Source organism: Hylaeus volcanicus, unplaced genomic scaffold (genome assembly GCF_026283585.1).
Source record: "Hylaeus volcanicus isolate JK05 unplaced genomic scaffold, UHH_iyHylVolc1.0_haploid 12197, whole genome shotgun sequence".
Lineage (NCBI taxonomy): Eukaryota > Metazoa > Arthropoda > Insecta > Hymenoptera > Colletidae > Hylaeus > Hylaeus volcanicus.
In genome coordinates this window covers 331,499-350,879 of record NW_026533147.1, presented here as the reverse complement: position 1 = coordinate 350,879, position 19,381 = coordinate 331,499, and the positions used below count along the sequence as shown (strand labels likewise).

General features: G+C 31.9%; 3 protein-coding genes across 10 annotated transcripts; all 3 read left to right on the top strand.

The window, feature by feature from the left end:
- The first annotated feature begins 4,817 nt into the window (after window positions 1–4,817).
- LOC128882887 (uncharacterized) lies at window positions 4,818–8,752 on the top strand. 3 transcript variants are annotated; one of them, XM_054134706.1, is made up of 6 exons: window positions 4,818–6,989; window positions 7,074–7,480; window positions 7,528–7,710; window positions 7,769–7,921; window positions 7,972–8,325; window positions 8,371–8,752. In XM_054134706.1, exons 1-6 carry the CDS (start codon window positions 4,910–4,912, stop codon window positions 8,485–8,487), a joined length of 3,294 nt encoding a protein of 1,097 aa, XP_053990681.1. In that variant the 5' UTR covers window positions 4,818–4,909; the 3' UTR covers window positions 8,488–8,752. The 3 variants fall into 3 exon arrangements, with proteins under 3 accessions (XP_053990681.1, XP_053990680.1, XP_053990679.1); XM_054134705.1 differs by having other exon boundaries at window positions 4,818–7,480; window positions 7,975–8,325; XM_054134704.1 differs by having other exon boundaries at window positions 4,818–7,480.
- A 922-nt stretch (window positions 8,753–9,674) lies between these two features.
- On the top strand, window positions 9,675–12,238 carry LOC128882926 (uncharacterized). The gene is made up of 12 exons (XM_054134775.1): window positions 9,675–9,749; window positions 9,802–9,941; window positions 10,012–10,175; window positions 10,264–10,336; window positions 10,401–10,526; window positions 10,589–10,775; window positions 10,832–10,879; window positions 11,017–11,411; window positions 11,467–11,566; window positions 11,620–11,792; window positions 11,848–11,868; window positions 11,941–12,238. Exons 1-12 carry the CDS (start codon window positions 9,708–9,710, stop codon window positions 11,987–11,989), a joined length of 1,518 nt encoding a protein of 505 aa, XP_053990750.1. The 5' UTR covers window positions 9,675–9,707; the 3' UTR covers window positions 11,990–12,238.
- A 480-nt stretch (window positions 12,239–12,718) lies between these two features.
- Window positions 12,719–19,267, top strand: LOC128882864 (uncharacterized). 6 transcript variants are annotated; one of them, XM_054134646.1, is made up of 30 exons: window positions 12,719–12,924; window positions 12,992–13,132; window positions 13,185–13,252; window positions 13,307–13,592; window positions 13,644–13,808; window positions 13,857–14,053; window positions 14,152–14,405; window positions 14,455–14,556; window positions 14,604–14,728; window positions 14,777–14,898; window positions 14,962–15,087; window positions 15,140–15,313; window positions 15,365–15,511; window positions 15,570–15,751; window positions 15,807–15,912; window positions 16,075–16,128; window positions 16,172–16,257; window positions 16,316–16,430; window positions 16,495–16,557; window positions 16,610–16,682; window positions 16,731–16,816; window positions 16,877–17,021; window positions 17,068–17,181; window positions 17,230–17,447; window positions 17,520–17,615; window positions 17,669–17,801; window positions 17,848–18,311; window positions 18,400–18,575; window positions 18,621–18,659; window positions 18,722–19,267. In XM_054134646.1, the coding sequence occupies exons 1-30, from the start codon at window positions 12,817–12,819 to the stop codon at window positions 19,093–19,095; spliced, it is 4,539 nt and encodes a 1,512-aa protein (XP_053990621.1). In that variant the 5' UTR covers window positions 12,719–12,816; the 3' UTR covers window positions 19,096–19,267. The 6 variants fall into 6 exon arrangements, 5 of the variants coding, with proteins under 5 accessions (XP_053990621.1, XP_053990620.1, XP_053990623.1 ...); XM_054134645.1 differs by having other exon boundaries at window positions 16,495–16,566; XM_054134647.1 differs by having other exon boundaries at window positions 12,833–12,924; window positions 12,996–13,132; window positions 16,495–16,566.
- Window positions 19,268–19,381: the final 114 nt, after the last annotated feature.

Genomic DNA, 19,381 nt, shown 5'->3' with positions numbered 1-19,381 from the left:
TGATTTGATATGTAACAACTTGTGAGTCGCATCTAAAGAAAACAAATCTTTGTTTTTGACATTTTTAACAAGTATTCTAAAATGCATGTAAGAAAAACAAGGATATATCAATATAGAAAGCTTGTACAATGAAGAACATATTTTATTCTTTACACTAGCGAATTCGACGCTAAAATGATGAAAAAATGAACAGTGGCAAAACATTCAAACTTTTCTGTGACTACAATATGAGGCTAGATTGATCAACTTGAATTCAAAAAGAGTTGTGGTCAAAAACAACTCATTCCCTTAATAGTGTGAAAACTATTAAATAACTAAATGATACTATGAAAGCGGATTTTGGTTTAGCGCGACTTGTTGCTGGAGTTCATGGTATCTCATCATTACAGGATTGGATCAAACAACGCCAACATGCTGAAAGTCAACAAAGTGACTTTGTTGAATGGTCTGAAATAACGAAATTACCAAGTGTTTGTATTGGTTGTTTTCATATTACAAAGGATCAGTCGAACCCAAGTCTTTGTACTGAAGAATTTTGTTTACCGCCTGATAAGGCTTTTATTATTGATCATATTCACATTTTAGCTCACAATGATGTTATACCGAGTGCTAAATTTTCTGGAGCTACATTTCCTAACCCTAGTTCATGTCAATTTCGCGTCTGGGCAGCGTCTTTATCTCTTGTTACTGGCTGTTTTGAAGAGTTGACGAGTTCTTACACCAACTCATGTGGTTCTCTTCATTTCTATTCAAAAGAAACTCTGGTTTCGGATCGTATTATAGTTCAAGGAGTCTTCAAGGTGCTAACATTAGCTTTCATAGGTTGGCCGATTGATAGTGCAAGTGATATCCGTTTGACCACTGGAAAAAAGTATGTCCTGATTTTTTTTTTGATTGTTTCAAATTGGTTCATATTTAAAATTAAAATGATGTATTATTTGAAATAGGTTTCACGTTTCTCGATTATCTCACGTTTTAGGGAGACAACCTTTTTCAAAACTGGTTCCTGATCCGTGTCTTGAAGATGCAGTGACTATTTACAACACTTCACAAAAAAAAAGTTATATTCCAGAAGCATCCGATATCTTCGCCTATACAGGCACTTCACAAGAGAAATCATATGAATTTCACATATCTGAGTATTTTAAATGCGTAGACAAATCTACTTTGAATTCTTTTTTAATGAAAGAAATTCCCGATGACATACTTGATCACCAATCAAGTGACCCTTATCTCATTTCACTTCCTACCGTTGAGTCGTTAGAGAAAATTTTAGTCATGACAAAACCATATATTCATGAATTCCAAAGTGTTTTAAATTGTACGGATTTTTCCTCCAATACTTGTAGCCTAACGAAAATGGTTTTGCGCTATAATTTATTAAAGTCAACGTGTTGGAGAAAAATTTTTTCGCTTGTTTTATGGCCTTTAGAAATAAACGGAACCTATTCACGTTACTGCGGTATTATGGAGCAGCCAGATGTTTTATTAACCCATGCCTCAACATCTTTTCCACCGTTCATCACTTCATTCCAACATCCTCATTTCAATATTAAAGAGGCATCCCATGAAAAAAAAAAACTTTGTTTACGTTTTCTTTCTATGCTCTTAAAATTATCACCTGTTATTGTTGATATGGTGACTTTTTTGAATGGTGCTTCAGCCTTAGTTGACTTACTTGATTATCAAGGGACTCCCTCTGGAAACTCTTTCCAATGGAAGTATCCATTAGTGGATTTAAATGCATGGAATGACTCGGTTATACCGAAAAGTACATTTGCTATCAAAGTAAAAAAAAAATTTTATTCTCCTCGTCTTTTGTCAATTAATTTTTTTTTTCAATTTTACCCATTTGCAGATGCTTGCTTTACACTGTCTTGTGAATCTGTCAAAACATTATGCTGGAGCAGTTGCTCTTTTAAAACCTCTTACAAGAGAGTCTCAGAATGACAACAAAACATCTACCGATTCCCACTTATCTAATACTTCGCTCTACACCATTTTAGTAAAGTATTCTATTGTGAGTGTTTCTCGTACAAGGTAAAATTCCTTTTACAATTTTCATATTTAATCCAAGCTTTTATGTCAGTTTATTACAAAGTCAACGAATTAATACAATTTTTACCAAGATTTTATTTTTTAATACGATATCCGTATTTCAATCATGCATTGACTTACTAGATGGATCGGACGATTGTAATCCTTTAGAAAATGAATCCATTTTGTTACTCATCAAAAATTTATGTCTTTTATATTATGTTACGAATGGTAGTGGATTAAAAAAAAACCATTCATCTCTTTATAGCAAGAGTTCACCAAAAGAATCGCTTCATTTTTATAAGTCTATTCAATCAGAAAATGAACAGCAACATCTACAACAAGTACAGAATTTTTTACAGTTAACTCAACCCTTTCATTTTATGTCGCGGTTTATTAAATTGAATGATATACTTTTAAGATTATCTAACAACGTAGATATCTTGTCACTCCAACGTGGCAGCATGGATAGAAATTCAAAGCAAAAGAAAATTTCTATCTTACTAGAATACACGGAGAAACAATTTGAAAATTTCTTTAAAGGAAATCAATGGTTTAACTCTATGCACCTTCTATCCTATAGTTCACTAGTCAGCGTAGCGTGCGCATTGTATGAGAGCTTGTGTGATTGGTTTATACAATCCAGACTAGGACTTAAATGCATCCTATCTTGTTGTCTTTGTTCCACATGTCATAAATGTTTGTGGGTACCGAGTTCTAAGCCATGCCCCCAATCAACTGTTTGTATTTTGTCCAAATTACCTTCCAAATTTCAAAGCACTCTTCGTATATCTAGAGAAGCTTTTCTCTTGATAACCAACCTTATTATGTCAAGTGAGAAGCATGACACTTTAGATAAATTTTTAAATTATTCAATAACCAATGTAACTGGGAAAATGAAGTTGAGTGAAAATGAAACGAAAGAGTATGAAAGCCATTTACCTTTTCAGTTATCCCTTCAAAATATATCTCAACTCTCCATGTTTTTAAGTGTACCTAAGAATGTTGGAGTTTTTGTTCGCTGTTGGGGAAATATTTCAACACTTGTTGCGTATTTAAGTGTTGGGCTATGCTCCATCGTGCAACGCCAAACACATTTTGATTCGAATGAGAGGAAAAATCCATTTTCAAAACCGATTCAATCACTTGATCCTTTAAAAACTATGAAAGATCTTAATGGAGATCTGGCAAATCTTACTGCTTTATGTGATATAGTTAACATTATCTGGTGCATTTGGAGCGATAATAACTCTTATGAAATTTTAGACTTACTTGCTGTAACTTGTTACCATACTATCCTCTTGTTATGCGCAAAAGGGTTAGCGATCAATGACGAAAATGTACAGGTATGTTCTATTCTCACTGTGATACAAATTATACTGTTTGTAATCCATTGCTATTTTAGAAGCAAGCTAGCATCAATAATGAAAAAGGCTCTATTTCTAAATTGTTGTTAGCCCGTATATCTCAGCATTCCTCAAATCATATGGCATGGGGAGAAAGAGATTTAAGTTTTCAGGCTTATGAGAATTTAGAGTCTTTTGAAAGCAGTACTGGAAATGATGTTAATATGTTACAATACTTCGTACCCGCTTTAACTTACACTTCTTTAAAACAAGTATGATTTTTATAACATTTCTATTCAACTTGATGACCGATGATGTTTTCAAGGTATTTGATACCAATTGGCGTTTCCTTAATCAACTGTATGATTTGCTGACTGGTATGGAATTGTTTTTTTTATCGAAAACTTATACTAATTTGGATGAGTCTGCGAATTCAAATAATCTTGATATGAAAACATCCTTGTTTCAAGAGGATTCTGTTAAATTTTTTGAGGCTTCCGATACACTGCAATCGACTATATCTGAAAATGCCGATTCCCTTAATAGAAATAGTCTAATTTTTTCTTCAAATTACGCGAAACTTGACAGATTTTTAACTTCCTTTCTGTATGTTGTCACATGAATAAATTAACCTTATTTTTTTTTTTTTAGCATCATAACTCAATCAATGCAATTCTTTCAATTAATACCCTTAGTTGAATCAAATCCTATGTGTGCAACTGGAGGGTCTGCGCGAAATCTCTACAGTACACCCGGACAACCGAATAAACGTCAAATTGTGGTAACTGCTCGACAATTAGGTGGTTATAAAGGGACGTTAGGAGTACCTATTGTCGAGCTAAACACCTTGTTAAAAAGTGAGAAAGAAGTAAAGGTTAACGAGGAAACGACTCAGAATAATGCTCCCCCAAATTGCTCTGTCTGGAAAAGTTCATTATTTACATGTGTTCGAGCTATTTTAAGAATTTTACAGACACATACTGAAGATAAAGCTTATACTCACTTGTTAAAAGGTTTACAGGGAAATGATGAGAGATTAGCGGTTATTAGTAGTACTTGCTTTGAGGCCCCTCATCTACTTATTCTAAATAAATTTTCGTCACTATGTCCAGCCATAACTAAAGTGTTCAATGCATGCAGTGCATGTTTAGCACCTTCTTTAATTCTCGGACAAGGGAGTATGTTTATTGATCAACTACAAGGACAAGAAGCCAGAGCTTGGTATCAATCAGCTAAGGATATACTCCCAATCACAGTGTACTGTACACTAGCATAAATGACTGAACATGTTTTAATTTTTTGTTTCAGAGCCATTTTGAAATTCACTTATACGTCTTTTCATCTTTTACTTTCCGCGGATTTCAAACAAGCTAAAACCAGTTGTATGTGTAAAACGTAAACATATTCGTTTTGACTTTTTGTCTCTAGTATTTCAAGGCACCATAATTGATTTTAATTTGCAAAATTCTATCATTTTTCTGACATCACGTTTACTTCAACTTTTTTTGCATATTTCACGCGAATGCATGTATAACCGAAACAGTTCCACAACTGTCGATCATCCCGATTCTGTAGCTTATATTGACAATAGCTTTATGGAAAACTTGATTATTGCGTTAGATACAGTGGAACAACTTATCAAGCTTCTTTGTTGTCAGTGCCCAGATGCATCTGCATTTTTCCTTGAATCTGTAATACAACAATCACGACTGTTTCCGTCCAATTTCATATTATCTCCGTTTATTGTTTCTTGTTTGAATGGCTTACAATTTATTCTTTCTGAAAATGAACCTGTTATTTCATGGGGTAACAAAACCTTACCTCTTATTGCTTTAGAGTTGAATGGAGCTGAAGGTCGCAACTTCGAGGCGGTAATAACCCGATTAAAACAAATGTATATTCAGCATCGCCATATAGAAAACACAAATGTTAAAACAGGAAATGATGCACCAGCAGGAATTTCCGTGACATCGAAACTGCCTGCATCTATGACAACCTTATGCTTGTCAACTAGAATCAATCTTCCCCAAGAAATGCGAAACTATTTAAATATTGGAACATTTCCGTTTTCTCTTGTTATCAAAATTCCTCTAGTTAAATCATCACCTGTGAAAAAATTAAGCGATCAACCACCTTTAATAGAGGATGAGTGTCACAGTTTCATTTCACAAAGGCGCTTAGGGCGTTTATCAATGGGAAATACTTCTGATCTGCTATCCTTCTCAGTATTTGATCCCGAATCAAAGAGTTGTTTTGAAAAAAAAGAACAAACATCTCAATCCATAGAAGCGAAATCGGATATGAATGTAGAATGGACTTCTTGGGACCGTGTTTGGGAGCTACTAAACAACTCTTTGGGTGAGGAGGCTATTGAAACTGCAATAGGATCAAACTTTTCACCCACAATGCTTCTTGGGTTATCCGTTAATGATATTTTGCAGTCTACGAATTCTGCAGCTTGTGTGAAACAAATGATGCAACAAATTAATAAGGAACAAGTTAATCCTGACAAAGCTCATTCTGAAACACTTTACAAAATTCTTCGCCGATATAAACAATTAAATATAGAAAATATTGGAGAATTTATTGAAATATTGCTTATGGGAGTCTATACTTCAAATCATTTACTACATGCTTCCGTATCTAAAACACTCTCTATTTTAATTGAAACAAACGGGCCTCCTATATTTGATCTTATACTTCAAACTGCTCACTCTATAGCAAAAAATCTATACAAACATCTTTTACTTGACGTGAAAGATAATAAAGCCACTAGTGTGTCCCGCTTACTCGTCTTATCTAGATTACTGATTTTAATTGATTCAACTTTAAATTTTTTAACAGACCCTTCAATTGAAGCATCTTTGTGTTTTTTAAAAATAGCATCAGCAGGATTGCAAACACTTCAGAACGTTCCGATGCTGGATGACTCATGGTCTAAGATACCTATTTTCATCTGTATATTTGACTGTCTTCTTCCTTTATTTAGCCGTTTACTGTCAAGCGGCATTAAAATTCTATCATTTGATTATTTTGCATTCACTTCGACAAGCAACATTACGAACAATACTCCAAGTTCACATAACCAGAATCGAATAAATGATCAAGAAAATGATAAATTTATGCGGTCATTAAAATACTCAAACCAGTTTAAAATATTTTTACAGAAACAAAGTGTGTTTCAGGATGAAAACCCAAGTTTGATTCAAGCATCTCGTTCTTCTAATAAAATCTCATCCGATCCTTCTTATGCTTCCAATATATCGCAAGGATATCAAAAGTCATTACGAACTTGCTGCACAGGGCTTTCCACAATCATTAACCAATTACCCATTGCATACGATACTTATAAGAGAGAAACTATTTTAACAGACCAACTAGCCACATCTCATGCAGACTGGTCCGGTTTATCCTTGTCAGTCGTCATACAAATTTTGACGCTTTTTGAGGAAATAAGCAGACACCCCATTCTTAGATTACTATCGTTTTACAAATTTCAGGAAGACTTTCTACAAATAGCATTCACGTACACCAAATCACATGACACTCTCATCTCTAATCCGCAATTTATCACTGGAGAGCCTGAGGCAACTATACAATTAAACGGTATCTTTTCGTCTGTTTTCGAATTTTTTACTCATATATTGCCTGATGTCGAAAACAACCTGGAAAATGTTAATTTTGAAAAAGTGCTTGAGGTTGCGTCTTACCTTGTCAAGATTTGTTCCACCTTAATAAATGATTCAAATCTATACTCTGTTCAACTTCTTTTATCTTTAGGGTTCAGTAATCTTTCTGCAGATGCGGCACCCGATCAATCTAGTTTGATCCATGAAAAGTCCACAACGGTTCAAGATCTAAACAACACATCACAAATCCAGACAGAAATTATTCTTGAGGAATCATCAACAAAAGGAGTATTATTATATACATTGCTTACCTTTTTGACTTTGTTAAATCGCCATTGTAGTAATATAAATTCATCAATTATTGAGAAAAACAAGAGTATTGTACACCGCATAAATGCGCTGATCCAACAAATAAATGATATAGAAACCTACGTTAGTAATAACAGTGCTACGAATCTACTCCCCACTGTATGTTTTACCTTAATCAGCTTATTTTTCATATTCCATCTTATCAGAAATTAGACTTGTCTGACTTGTTTTCTTCAACTAGATGTCACGAACACAATCTTGACGCAAACATGTTTTTTTTTGATCCTGGAGTTGTTAGCTTGTTACACACATTTTCTAGGGAAGAAAAGTTTACCACAAAACATTGTACCACTTCATCACGAGCTATTTTAAATTTAGCAATATATTTGGTAGAATTAAGATTTAAATGAAATCATTATTTATATTAGAAAACAATATTTTTTTCAGAAAAGTGACTCATTGTGGAGAATGTCTTCAGTTCTTGAAAAACTCACGGCCCCTTTTGCTAATGACTCAACGGAACCTTCAGACGAAGTACTAAGCGATGATCCTCCATTAAAATGTTTGTCCCATGTGGTTTGGTCTCAAATAGCCAATAACGTAAGAATATATTTGATAATATAGTTTTATTTTCTTTTTTTTATATTAAGAAGGTTTTAACAAATGAAGCTGGACCAACGTCGTTTCTTCGGGACACTTTATCTTTGGCTATTACAAAAAATCAAACAACGACTTCTCGAGTGAATACTGTAACACCCGTTTTGAACGAAACCGTGGCCACTGATACATTTCGAGCACGTCGCGGTCCTTCATCTAGAGCACCGTCAAAACACGTCGATGAATTTCAAGCTCAACAATTAAAAAATGACACCGTTTATAAAGGGAAGCAAAATTTAGCGACCTCCGACTCTTCATTGGAGGGGTCCCTTGACGTCATTCCTGAATGGAGGGAATTTGTTTTAAGTGGGAAAGAAAGGGGACTTGATGTTATGGGCATACTTAAGGTAACAATTTTTTTTCACTGCTTAACTAAATTAAAACGCATTTAGAGTCCTCAAGTTTTACAAGATCCGTGTCTTGAATCTCGATTTAGATCTCTTGTTGAATTACATCCGAGTATTAAAACACTATTTAGCATGATGGAAATTGACACTGGATTATCATAAAACTGTTAAACGTTTCCCTAACAAAGCTAGACATCAACAGCTTTGCCTTTCCTTAACTTACCCCGTCTATATTTTGTCTTTATAATAGAAAATAATTCTTAGGATATTTTGCTTTATGTCTTTTTTTATAATATCATAATGAATTATCTCAACTGTTTTGTAGCTTATTGGTATGCTTTTTTAAAACGTTACTAAAATAAAGTCTTACTACCATACATGTTTCCAAGTCACACTTATCATTTTAACGGATACTGATGTGATTGTAGTTTTGGTGTTTTTTCGTTTAAAAAAAATGGAAAAAAGAATACTTCATTTTACACACATTTTTCGGCAGAACGTAAAAGTTTATCATTTGTGATACCAGCATTTTGTTTAGTAAGCTGTAGTAGCAGTCCCTCCCGCAGGTTTGTAATGAATAATTTATTTAAACACACGATGATGTACTATCTATACTTTATGTACTATAACGCTGCTATTGCTATCGTCTTATGTATTCAAAATTCTGAAGATATATTGTCACAGCAACAATTATTGATGATGTTGAATGAAGTGTCTGCAACTGCCACGAAAAACACAAGCGCTAATAATTCTCACAAGCACAACCACCAACATATACATTCGGGGAGATTTCCCTTGACCTTGTTTCCTCATATAATGAATACTAACGTAAGGAAGTTTTATTGTTGTGAAACACAAGTTGAGCATGGTTAGGTGTCAGATACAACATATACAATGGGCTCATTTTTAAAACCCAATGAAACTCGTCACGTTCACGATTCCGATGATTTTCTTTTTCAAAATACAACTATACATTATAAAGCAAAATCTTTTGATAAGAATACTTCCTTTACAAATGCGACGTTAAAAAAAAAGTCAAAAAGCAATGATTCTGTGTATGATATTCTTGCAGGTAAACTGAAAAATCAATCTTTAAGTCTACGTAATAAATCATTTTTTATTCTTTTGTCTCTTTGTCCTTTTAACACAATAACAAAACTGCAACATTTTAGAAAATGTCAATAAGAATAAATTACACACAAAGCAATATTATTTTCAAGACAAACACATTATATCAGGTAAAAATTGATAATACTATAATATAAATTTAAGCAAACTAAGAAAAAAAAATTCATTGAAAAACGTTTAATCATGCAATTCCATTTTAAAAAAACAAATATTGAATGATAACAGATAATACTTATAATACTTTAAATCATGTAATGAATTCCCTTCCCTTGGAAAATTTCGCAAACATTCAATACGTAAGCTTAACATATTGACTGTTAATATTCTAATTTATACATTACGGCACAGTTTGGTTTGGTGCAAATCGGTCATCCTCCACAATTATTACGAATAATGTTTGATACGGGTTCAAGTCATACTTGGGTCTCAGCACCTGATTGTAATGAGAATCAGACCAAGTGTTCAACGACTACGTCTTTTAATAAAACGTAGGCATTTTAACAACCTAATAGTAAATACATCTATTCTTTTTTTGATTACTTGAATTTACGTTATAAGAGCCTCGACTACATTTAAATTTATAGAACCCAGAGTAAACATTAGTGTCACATATGGTAAAGGAACCGTTAGTGGGATCTTAGCACAAGATAACATGAGTATTGGCCGTTTAATGCTGGGCGTCCAACAATTTATTTTAGTTAACCAAGAACAAAATTTACAAGGTATTGATTAACTTTGTATACATGACGTGTATAACTGTTTCAAGACAAGTGAAAAAATATACAAGTTTTTATTGCAATCTACTCGTAGGCGTAAGATTTGATGGCGTTATTGGCCTTGGAATATCACAAGATTCACGGTATAATTCTTCAGTATTTTCTAAGTAACTCGTAAACACCGTTACATCCAAATTTATAATACAATGTTTATACACTGAATTTAAATAGATTAATTGAAGTTAATAAAGGTGAAGCAGTTAAATTTGCATTTCATTTATCAAAAAATCCAAAAAGCATTTCCGAAATTATTTTTTATACGAATAAAATATATTTTGACCAAATCAAAGGATTCGCGTATGTTATTGTACAGCAGTAGCTTCCTGTTCATTCATTTATTGTTAAATTTGATCTTCTAGATGGACATCTGTCGTAAATAAAACTCCTTATGCCTGGACGTTTAAAGCTTTTGTTTCCCTAGTTAATAATGAAAGAAAAAAGCATAAAACCCATAATTTGAATAGCCACGCGTACATGAATCTTTTTATATTTGGAATAGTGGATTCCGGTACATCATTCATAGCCATACCCGAGAACCATTACACAGTGAATTTTAAATAACTCAATAAAATTTCGACTCATTGTCATACTATGATGTGTAGGAGATTATATCTGCCTTAATTCCTACTGATTTACAACGTTTCTGTTGGGTAGCCTTTTCTTATATACTAGACTTAATGTTAATGATTAGAAAGTCCACTTACATTTTATTTTGCTAACAAACGATATTTACTTTATTTATTTTTCTTAAACGCTCAAAACAATATTTTGATTTGTTCTTTCGTAGGTAGATCCAATTACCAAGCTACTACAATGCCCCTGTTCAACCTACTCGTATTTTAATTCACTAGAATTGAAAATCCCTTCGACCATTTTTTCTCGTAACCAATTGTTTCATAAACGCAACTCCAAACTATCCTTTTACAAAATCATTTTTTCACCTGAAGACTACGTTACACGCATCAGTGGCAATAGTATCACCCATTATAACACTACACTAGAAAAATCTAGATCCAAAAACACAGCTTTCAAAAATTTAGATTTCTTAAATGCAGTCTGCCAAATCAACATACGATCTGGACCTAACGAGTTACCTTGGATTTTTGGAGATATATTTTTACAAAAAGTAAATGTTTTTTTTGTTAGCAAACCATCCCATTCTATTATAGGATTTCGTCTAAAGTAAGTGAAATTATTAGTGTATAATATATTTAAATATTTAAAATAAAAAATACAGAACTGATGAATTTTCCCCATACAATGAAGTCAACGATAACGATAACTTTCTTAATTTACTTTCTACCACTTCTTCTCAGATAGTCCACATCCCAATTAACGTGAGTTTAATATAACACATTTATTTTAAATTCTTATATGTAAAAACCGAAAGGCTACGGACGATAACTTAATTAAGCAATTATATAAGAAATTTACAGATTTTTATCAAACAAATTTTTTCGTAGTATACTGTGTAAGGCTTATTCTTTTAGTCTACATTACCTTTATACTTTTGGTTATATTTTACCTTTATAATACTTCCAAATTCAATACATTAACTACACGGTAACTACAATTAATTCCATTTGTTTCTATATCACTAACATTTAATTTAATACAGGTTAAAAAAAAAAAACTTAACGTAAGTTAAAACTGTTCTAGTAGGTTAAAATCTTATTCATAAAATTTTCTTTTCCTGCTAAACGTACAACAGAGAAAACACAATGCAAGACACATCTCAATATTATCTTCTTCAAGAATAGATACGTGGTTCAATGAATTCGATAACCGTCCTCAATTTCATCCACTCAACTTAATTTTGTCGTTATAATCAAACGGAAGATTTTTCAATGTTAAGGAAACAAAGTAAAATTTTTAATAACTCCTTCATTCAATTAACTGTAGCAAAACTTCATGTAGAAATTTTTTTTTTTTTTTCTCAATGTAAATTTGTATAGTATTGCATGAGTTTTCAAAATAAGACTCATTGAACCCTTAAGAAAAAATCATAAGCAACGACGTTTTATTCCGGATAAGGATTAATACAAATCGTGAAAAACATATATTAAAATTCTATGTGTATGCGAAATTTTTGATCTAAAGAAAAGAAAGATGTTCTTTGTGAGTAAATAAACATAAAAATAAGAAGGATTTAAAGTCACAAAATGAATACAATATAAGGAAACCTCCGATTAATTTGAGGGTTTCGCGTAATAAAAAAGGATACTTTTAATCACGCAAACATAACACTGATGAATTCATTTTTTTTTAACGTCAGCGCAACTAGATGTAGATGTTATGTGTATAAAATGTTTGGCAACAACGAATCTCCTTTTTTTTTTTTATAATGTATGATTTTGTACTACTTTTTTTGGAAGAAAATTGCTTTTCTGAGTTTGTCTTAATTTAAAAAGAAATTAAAATTAAATATAACAACACTTTAAAAAGTGAGACAAACATTTTTTTTTCTTTTTCACAAGTAATAATTATAATACACAAAACTAATAATCAGTTGTTTTATGCACAACAATGTGAAGCCAAATTTTCAAATCTAATGACATTTTAGTCATACAAGATTTTATTACAACAGATGTTCGAAACATTATCCAAATTACAATATTTTTCGAGAATTTCTTCTCCATTTAAAGGACAACAAAAAGAAAACCTTAAATCAAGTGCATCGCAACCTAAACCAAAGGTGAACGTTTAACAAAAGTCAAATGTTTGAAATTACAGTATTATATTTTCGCATAAACCCTAAATAGGTAGAAGTTGAAAATGTTCCTTTGACGACAAATGAAAATTCTGACCAATTAAACAAAACAGTGGATGATATTAAACTAGTGGTACCTGATTTGAAAAACGTTGTTGAATATCCAGAATATACACTACAACAATATAAAGAGGTGACCCTTTGATGTTGAAACGACTTGAAAACTAACTTGCATATGTTCCTAGGAGTTTTTAAAATCTACTGATACAGCCAACCTAACATCGAAAGAGGATATGTATTTCAATACCAAGCGGTTAGAAATATTGAATATGAAAAAAGCCTCTCATTTTATTTTTTGAATTAATAGAAAATGGAAATGTATTATTAGTGTATTAAAATTAAAAACGATATCAACCGATTATAAGTTATCTAAATTTTTTCTGGAGTGGGAAATCGGTAATCAACGCATTGTTCGTGTAAAAGATGAAAATGTTAAATCCTTATATACTCTTGGTAACATAAAACACATTGCACGAACCAACCTTATATATGACGAAGACGCTATTTTGGGATCTAAAAATATAAATTTTCGTAACAGTTTTGAGTACAAAGGGTCTTATAAAGACATCAATTCCGATGACGTTCATATAAAAGTAATAGATAATATATTCTTAATGTAAAATCCTACTACTTGTGATTGTCAGCTCTGGCAGTATATGCCACGCTCATTAAATACATTAGTGGCAACATCATCAAAAAAACTTGTAGATGTTTGCAATGGTTCTATTCAGCAAGAAATTCAATTTAATTTACCTGTAAAAGGAGAACACAAACTTTGTAGAATACTTACGTACAATTTTTATTTTCAGGTAAAAAAAAGAAATTAGGTGTTCTTATCCATTTTGACATTTTTTTAGGAAATTTACCACTTTAAACTAGAATTCTTTGATTGGAGAATTTACGGTTTTCAAACTAGTAGAGAGTTACAATTTTTGTTAAAACAGCATCAGCATGAATTAAAGTTACAAAAAAAACAAAAACGTAACACCACCACCAAAAACAACACCAGCGACTGGAGGAAAAATGACGTAAAAAAAAATGATGAAGGATTAAAGTAAGCGTCAATGCAAAATTTTAAAATTGAACTAATGTGTAAAATGGGCTTTTTTTTGTTTTCATACCTTTTTTCAATAATCGTGTGTTTCATATCAGCCTGACCCCGACTAACACAACGTTGAATAATCAACCTCTAGCTAAAAAACCTGCACCGATTATACTTTCAGAAAATCAAAATGTTACAGAAATCAGTAGTACAACTGACGCGCAACTACTTCAATGCATACCCCGGATTATGTTCAAACTCAAACAAAAATCATTTGGTTATCCTAAAGTACGACTTGTTTCACAAAATTTACGCAACACAATTCTTCCTTATTGGAGTACAGTTGGATCATCAACCTTTCACGGTAAACTTATTTCGCTACACAATAAGAATCTTTAATGTTTATGAAAAAGGAACAATATATGATCTTTCCACTTCTACGCTCTATGTTGAAATCAATGATTTACAAACGAATTCTTTTCGTGTTGTAGGACTAAGCGAAATATATTTAAGAGGTAAAGTTAATTTTAAAACTTATTGTACATAATTTGATTTAATACAGGGATTATTGATCAAATCTATGTTGAGGCTCCCCTGCGATTACCACCATGGTTTCTTGATAATTTCGACACTGATATTCAAGATAACTACTACTCATCCTATAATGATGCTTTTATAGAAGGAAAGGTTTCTGATTTAATGAGTATTGCTTAAATTAACAATGAATTCTTTTAGATATCAATAAAGTCATTACCGCAATATAGGCAAAGTGGTGAAACGGAAAATGTTGATTTACAGTGCATCAATTTGTTCGTTCATATTCAAAATATTGACAAAGTTCTTACCGCCGAAAATTTGTAATGTCGACTTAGTTTTTAAAAAAAAATTCCACTATTTTTCTTCTCATATCAAATAATTAGGAAGAATGTGTATCCATATGTCGAAGTGACTCTTGACACGGATACTCGCTACACACAAGTTGTTACAGACTGTCAATCTCCAGTGTTTGATAGTATTTTGATATTTCCAATATACATCGACTCTAAGTTAGTCGTTGTGTAGTAAGTATTCTATTTTAGATTTATCTAATTCATGTAGGGAAAAAAGCCACGAGTCGTTGCAAAATACTAAAAATCATATCTCAATAAATACGTGGAGTAAAGGAGATACATATAATGAACACTGTGGAGGAACCGTCTTTCTTCTTTACGATTTATATCATGACGAAAAGGGACTAGAAAGACCTTTTGAATACGTTTCGTTTACAGACGGGTACAACTATATTGTTATAATTGTTGACAATGTTTTACGGACATCTTAAAGTGAGACAGGTACTGTTCTACGAGACCGAACCCGAAAAATTCAATTAAAACGAAAACTGTCTCTTACATTTCCTTCACAAAGTTTCTCTACTTTGACATTTTCATGCTGGACAATACCAGATCTTCTTAAAAATACGCGTTTTAAACTGTAGTTACAAGTGTTTCTACAATTGTTTTTAAAAAAATGCAATTTTTTTACTTATTAGAAAAGATAAACCAAAGTTTTCCAGCCTTCCACCGTTTTTATTTTCTGCTATGGACGAGTTGGAGCTAAAATTTGAAGACGAGTGCATTAAAACTGCTTCTATGTTAGAACCATATACAAGATACTACTATTGCTATACACTAGATCAGAAACTGGCTCCCCAATTTATTTGTTCTTTCGTGGGTAAGTTAAAAAATTTTTGAGAAACAACATAATTATCTAGACTTATACGTTCAAGGTAAAGTTGTCCCACCAAAAAAGATTGATAATTGTTACTATGTTGCCCACTACATTCATTGTCTTAAATTCATCCAACAAAGAAAAAAACCATCTGATCTTCTGCAGTAAGTGGTGAAGTTAAAGATAAATAGGAAAATAATAATTGCTTTTAATTTATAAAATGGAAATTGTGAAAAAAATATGCGAATTTTGAATCTGCATGAAACACATTCTATCAGTGCATTTAAAAAAGAAAGGTTTAAAAAAGGTTGCTTTTCATTTTTTAGGTCAAATGATACCCTCACATTTGGAAAACCTAGCGAAAAAGTCAATTTAACCAGGTATATGTATTTTTATTGCATCAATTATTCCAGCATCACTCAGAGTGTGGGCGACGCCTGCGTTTACCTTGAATGCAAGGTGTGGTAGTATATTTGATCACGCCTTACTACATGCTTCATTTCTCATTGGTAGACAATAATGTTTAACTTGTAAATGTATAATCTATCATGTCATGATGAGTTTCAGGTTTAGGAGAACTTGCTTTTGTATGTTTAGGGTCGCTTTGGGATACGAGTCATCACATTTGGGTTTGTACTTTTCACCTATGTGAGTCCACCTCTGGATCTTATGGATATGTCAAGTTAGTCTCCAATTACTATTTACACTATTTCCTAAAGTAAAATAACTGTATGCGATTATGTAAGGTTTTGGGAAACAACAACGAATGCATCATATACCCTCAATAATAGATTCATGCATCGACATGTGTTTCAAACGTTAGTTATATAAGTAATTCCATCTTAATTATCGAAAATTTAGTATCATGAAAAATATGAACAAGACATTTGAAAAAAGGACAGATAACCCAACGTCTATTGTCGATAAAATAAAGGCAAGTTTGTTTTTGAAAGTGTATTGAACATTATTGACAAAGTTGTAGGGAATAACAAACGTCACAAAAATAGTTCAAAAAATTCAAGTGAATAAAACAAATTTCATTGATGCTGAATTTACTCCTGAAACTGAGTAACTAACATCCTTTATTAATGCATTAAATGACCATTGTCGATTAAATCATTTTTCAAGAAAAGCAGACGATTTAGGACGACCGCTGGACGGATACGTGAAGATGCCTTACAGATCACTCGACATGATGTTTAATCATCACAATATATGGGTGAACAAGCAAGATCCTAATCCAAACTTTATTTGGTTTGATGTTTGGAGTACGGTATGCGACTTTTTTTTATAAGAGTTTCTCGACCCGTATATATTAGGATTATTGGTACCAGTTTTTTTCTGGAAAATTCAACATTAAGACGTGTTTCCCTCGAGGTGGTAACTATTGTATGGTGCAATATCATAGGGATTTACAACAGACTGTTGACCTTGTAAGTCTTTATGCTTTGTTCTTGGATACTGAATGTTTTTTCTGTCAGATTAAATTAAATTGTCGCAAATCCTTTTCACAATATAGAAGATCGCGTAATATGCAAACACGTTGGAACGATGACGTGGCGTTAGAAAATTTCTTAGTTTATGGTCTCAAATTAATCCATGAAAAAGACATCGCAGATTTATCGGAACATTTTAGTATAGAGAATAAGCATAAAAAGTGGAGACAAATTTTATATCAAAAACTTCCCCCAACTTTTCGGTACTAAATATTTTATGTTATATTTCTGTACATGTATAATTATTTTAATATAATCCATTACTTTAAGTTTAGATTAAAAAGCTTTACTTTGCATCTTAATACTACGAATACAAGAAAAGTTGCAGATTCATTTGTCCATCGTTGTTCATTCATTGATATGATGTCAAAGTAAGTTTTGAAAAAAGAATTGTTTTAAGTTATTTTCTTATTATATATATTAGTTCTACAACATTTACCTTGGCCGTACAAGTAAACCAATTGCCGCTGGGTTTGACAAGCGTTTATGTAATGATTCTCTTAATTTATAATATTTCTCGTCGTGAGAGGCAGGCGTTCTATGAATTGAATCTGAGGGTAATTTTATGCTATGTATAAATTTTCTTTTATTTTGTTACAATAGAAAAACGGGGCTTTACACACTATGGAAATGTTCAATAGGACGTACAGAAAAAGATTAGAAACAGAAATCGAAATAAAGAACGCAAATGACAATGTAAGAATTCAACGCTTGGGACAACGTCCTAATGACGTGGGGAAAAAATCATTTGATAATGATGCCACTAAAATTACTGTAAAAAGCACAGAAAATGTGAAAAAAGGAATTGATTCTTTTGTCAAAGGAGATCAAAAGTCTCGGAAAACTACACCAACAAAAAAAAAATTATCCCATTCAATTGGAAGCATAAGAACAAAACAAGGAAAAAAAAAAAAAATTATAAAATCTTTGCGTATTCGATTACCTAGAGATGCAATCCTTGGAACAATTTACGTCGTCAAATTTTCGGACAAGGAGATTTGGAATAATTTGACAATGTTTCGCTTTATGATGAGCACAGTGAATCAATCGCTTTGCCAGGCTCTTAGGTGTATTTAGTTTTATTAATTAGTGTTTAATTTGTGTTTAATTTTTGTTAAATTTTTGTTTAACTTAATTTGTTTTATAATTATTTAGGGTATCTAAAAAAAAAATTAAATGCTTCGCTTGTAATTATACAAACGGAACAATTAACTTTGCTGTTTTACCCTCTGATAATAAATCAGTTGAAGCGGATGAAAAATTATTTTCGAAGCTTATAAGAATATTTGCTAGCCTTTGTGAAAACTCTCCACAACTTAAAGAAATTATCGGTAAAATATTACTTTCTATATTTTAAATACTTGAGTGTTTTGTAGGGAGTTCTGCAACTATCGCTTATAACAAAAAAATTGAACGTAACCAAGTTGTTACTATTATAATACACTAATTTTCTCATTTATGACAATCTGCTTTTAAGATTCAACTTCTATAACCGTAATGAAAATCAAGGAAGCACTCCATGAAACAGTCCAAAAGAGAAAACGTGAACAAAACAAAACAGAAAAACATCTAACAGTCCCAAGTGTCGGAAAACAAAATAAAACTAGTGTTAACGATACCAACGTTAAAACTAATGACATTTTGGCTCAAAATTACAATTTAAACGCTAAAGAAGCCTTAAATGAAGAAGAAAACCGACGTGTTTTTTGTAAACGAATGCAAGAAGAAGAAGGTGAAATTTTCGAACAGCTGCGTAAATATTATGAAAACGAAGGGTACTCGAACGACGAGTCGCAATATTTTGCTGCCTATTATACAGCTTTACGAATTAAACAGTGTAACAAATCTTGAAAATACTCAATGACACTTATTGCAGGTATTAGCTTATTTTCTTTTTACGAAGTACTTTTTCTTCTTTTAAAAAAAATTTAAAAAGCAATTTTTGTTTTTCTTTAAAATACTTTTTTTTAACGAATTAGAAAAAACTATACTCATGTTTTGCATTTTTCCTTAACAATTAAAAAGAAATTTATCACGGTTTACCTTAAGCGAAAAAAAGTTAAGATGTTTACATACATCACAGACTCATTAAAACTGTTTTTTCTAAAAAAAATGCCATGCAATTAAATTTTCAAGT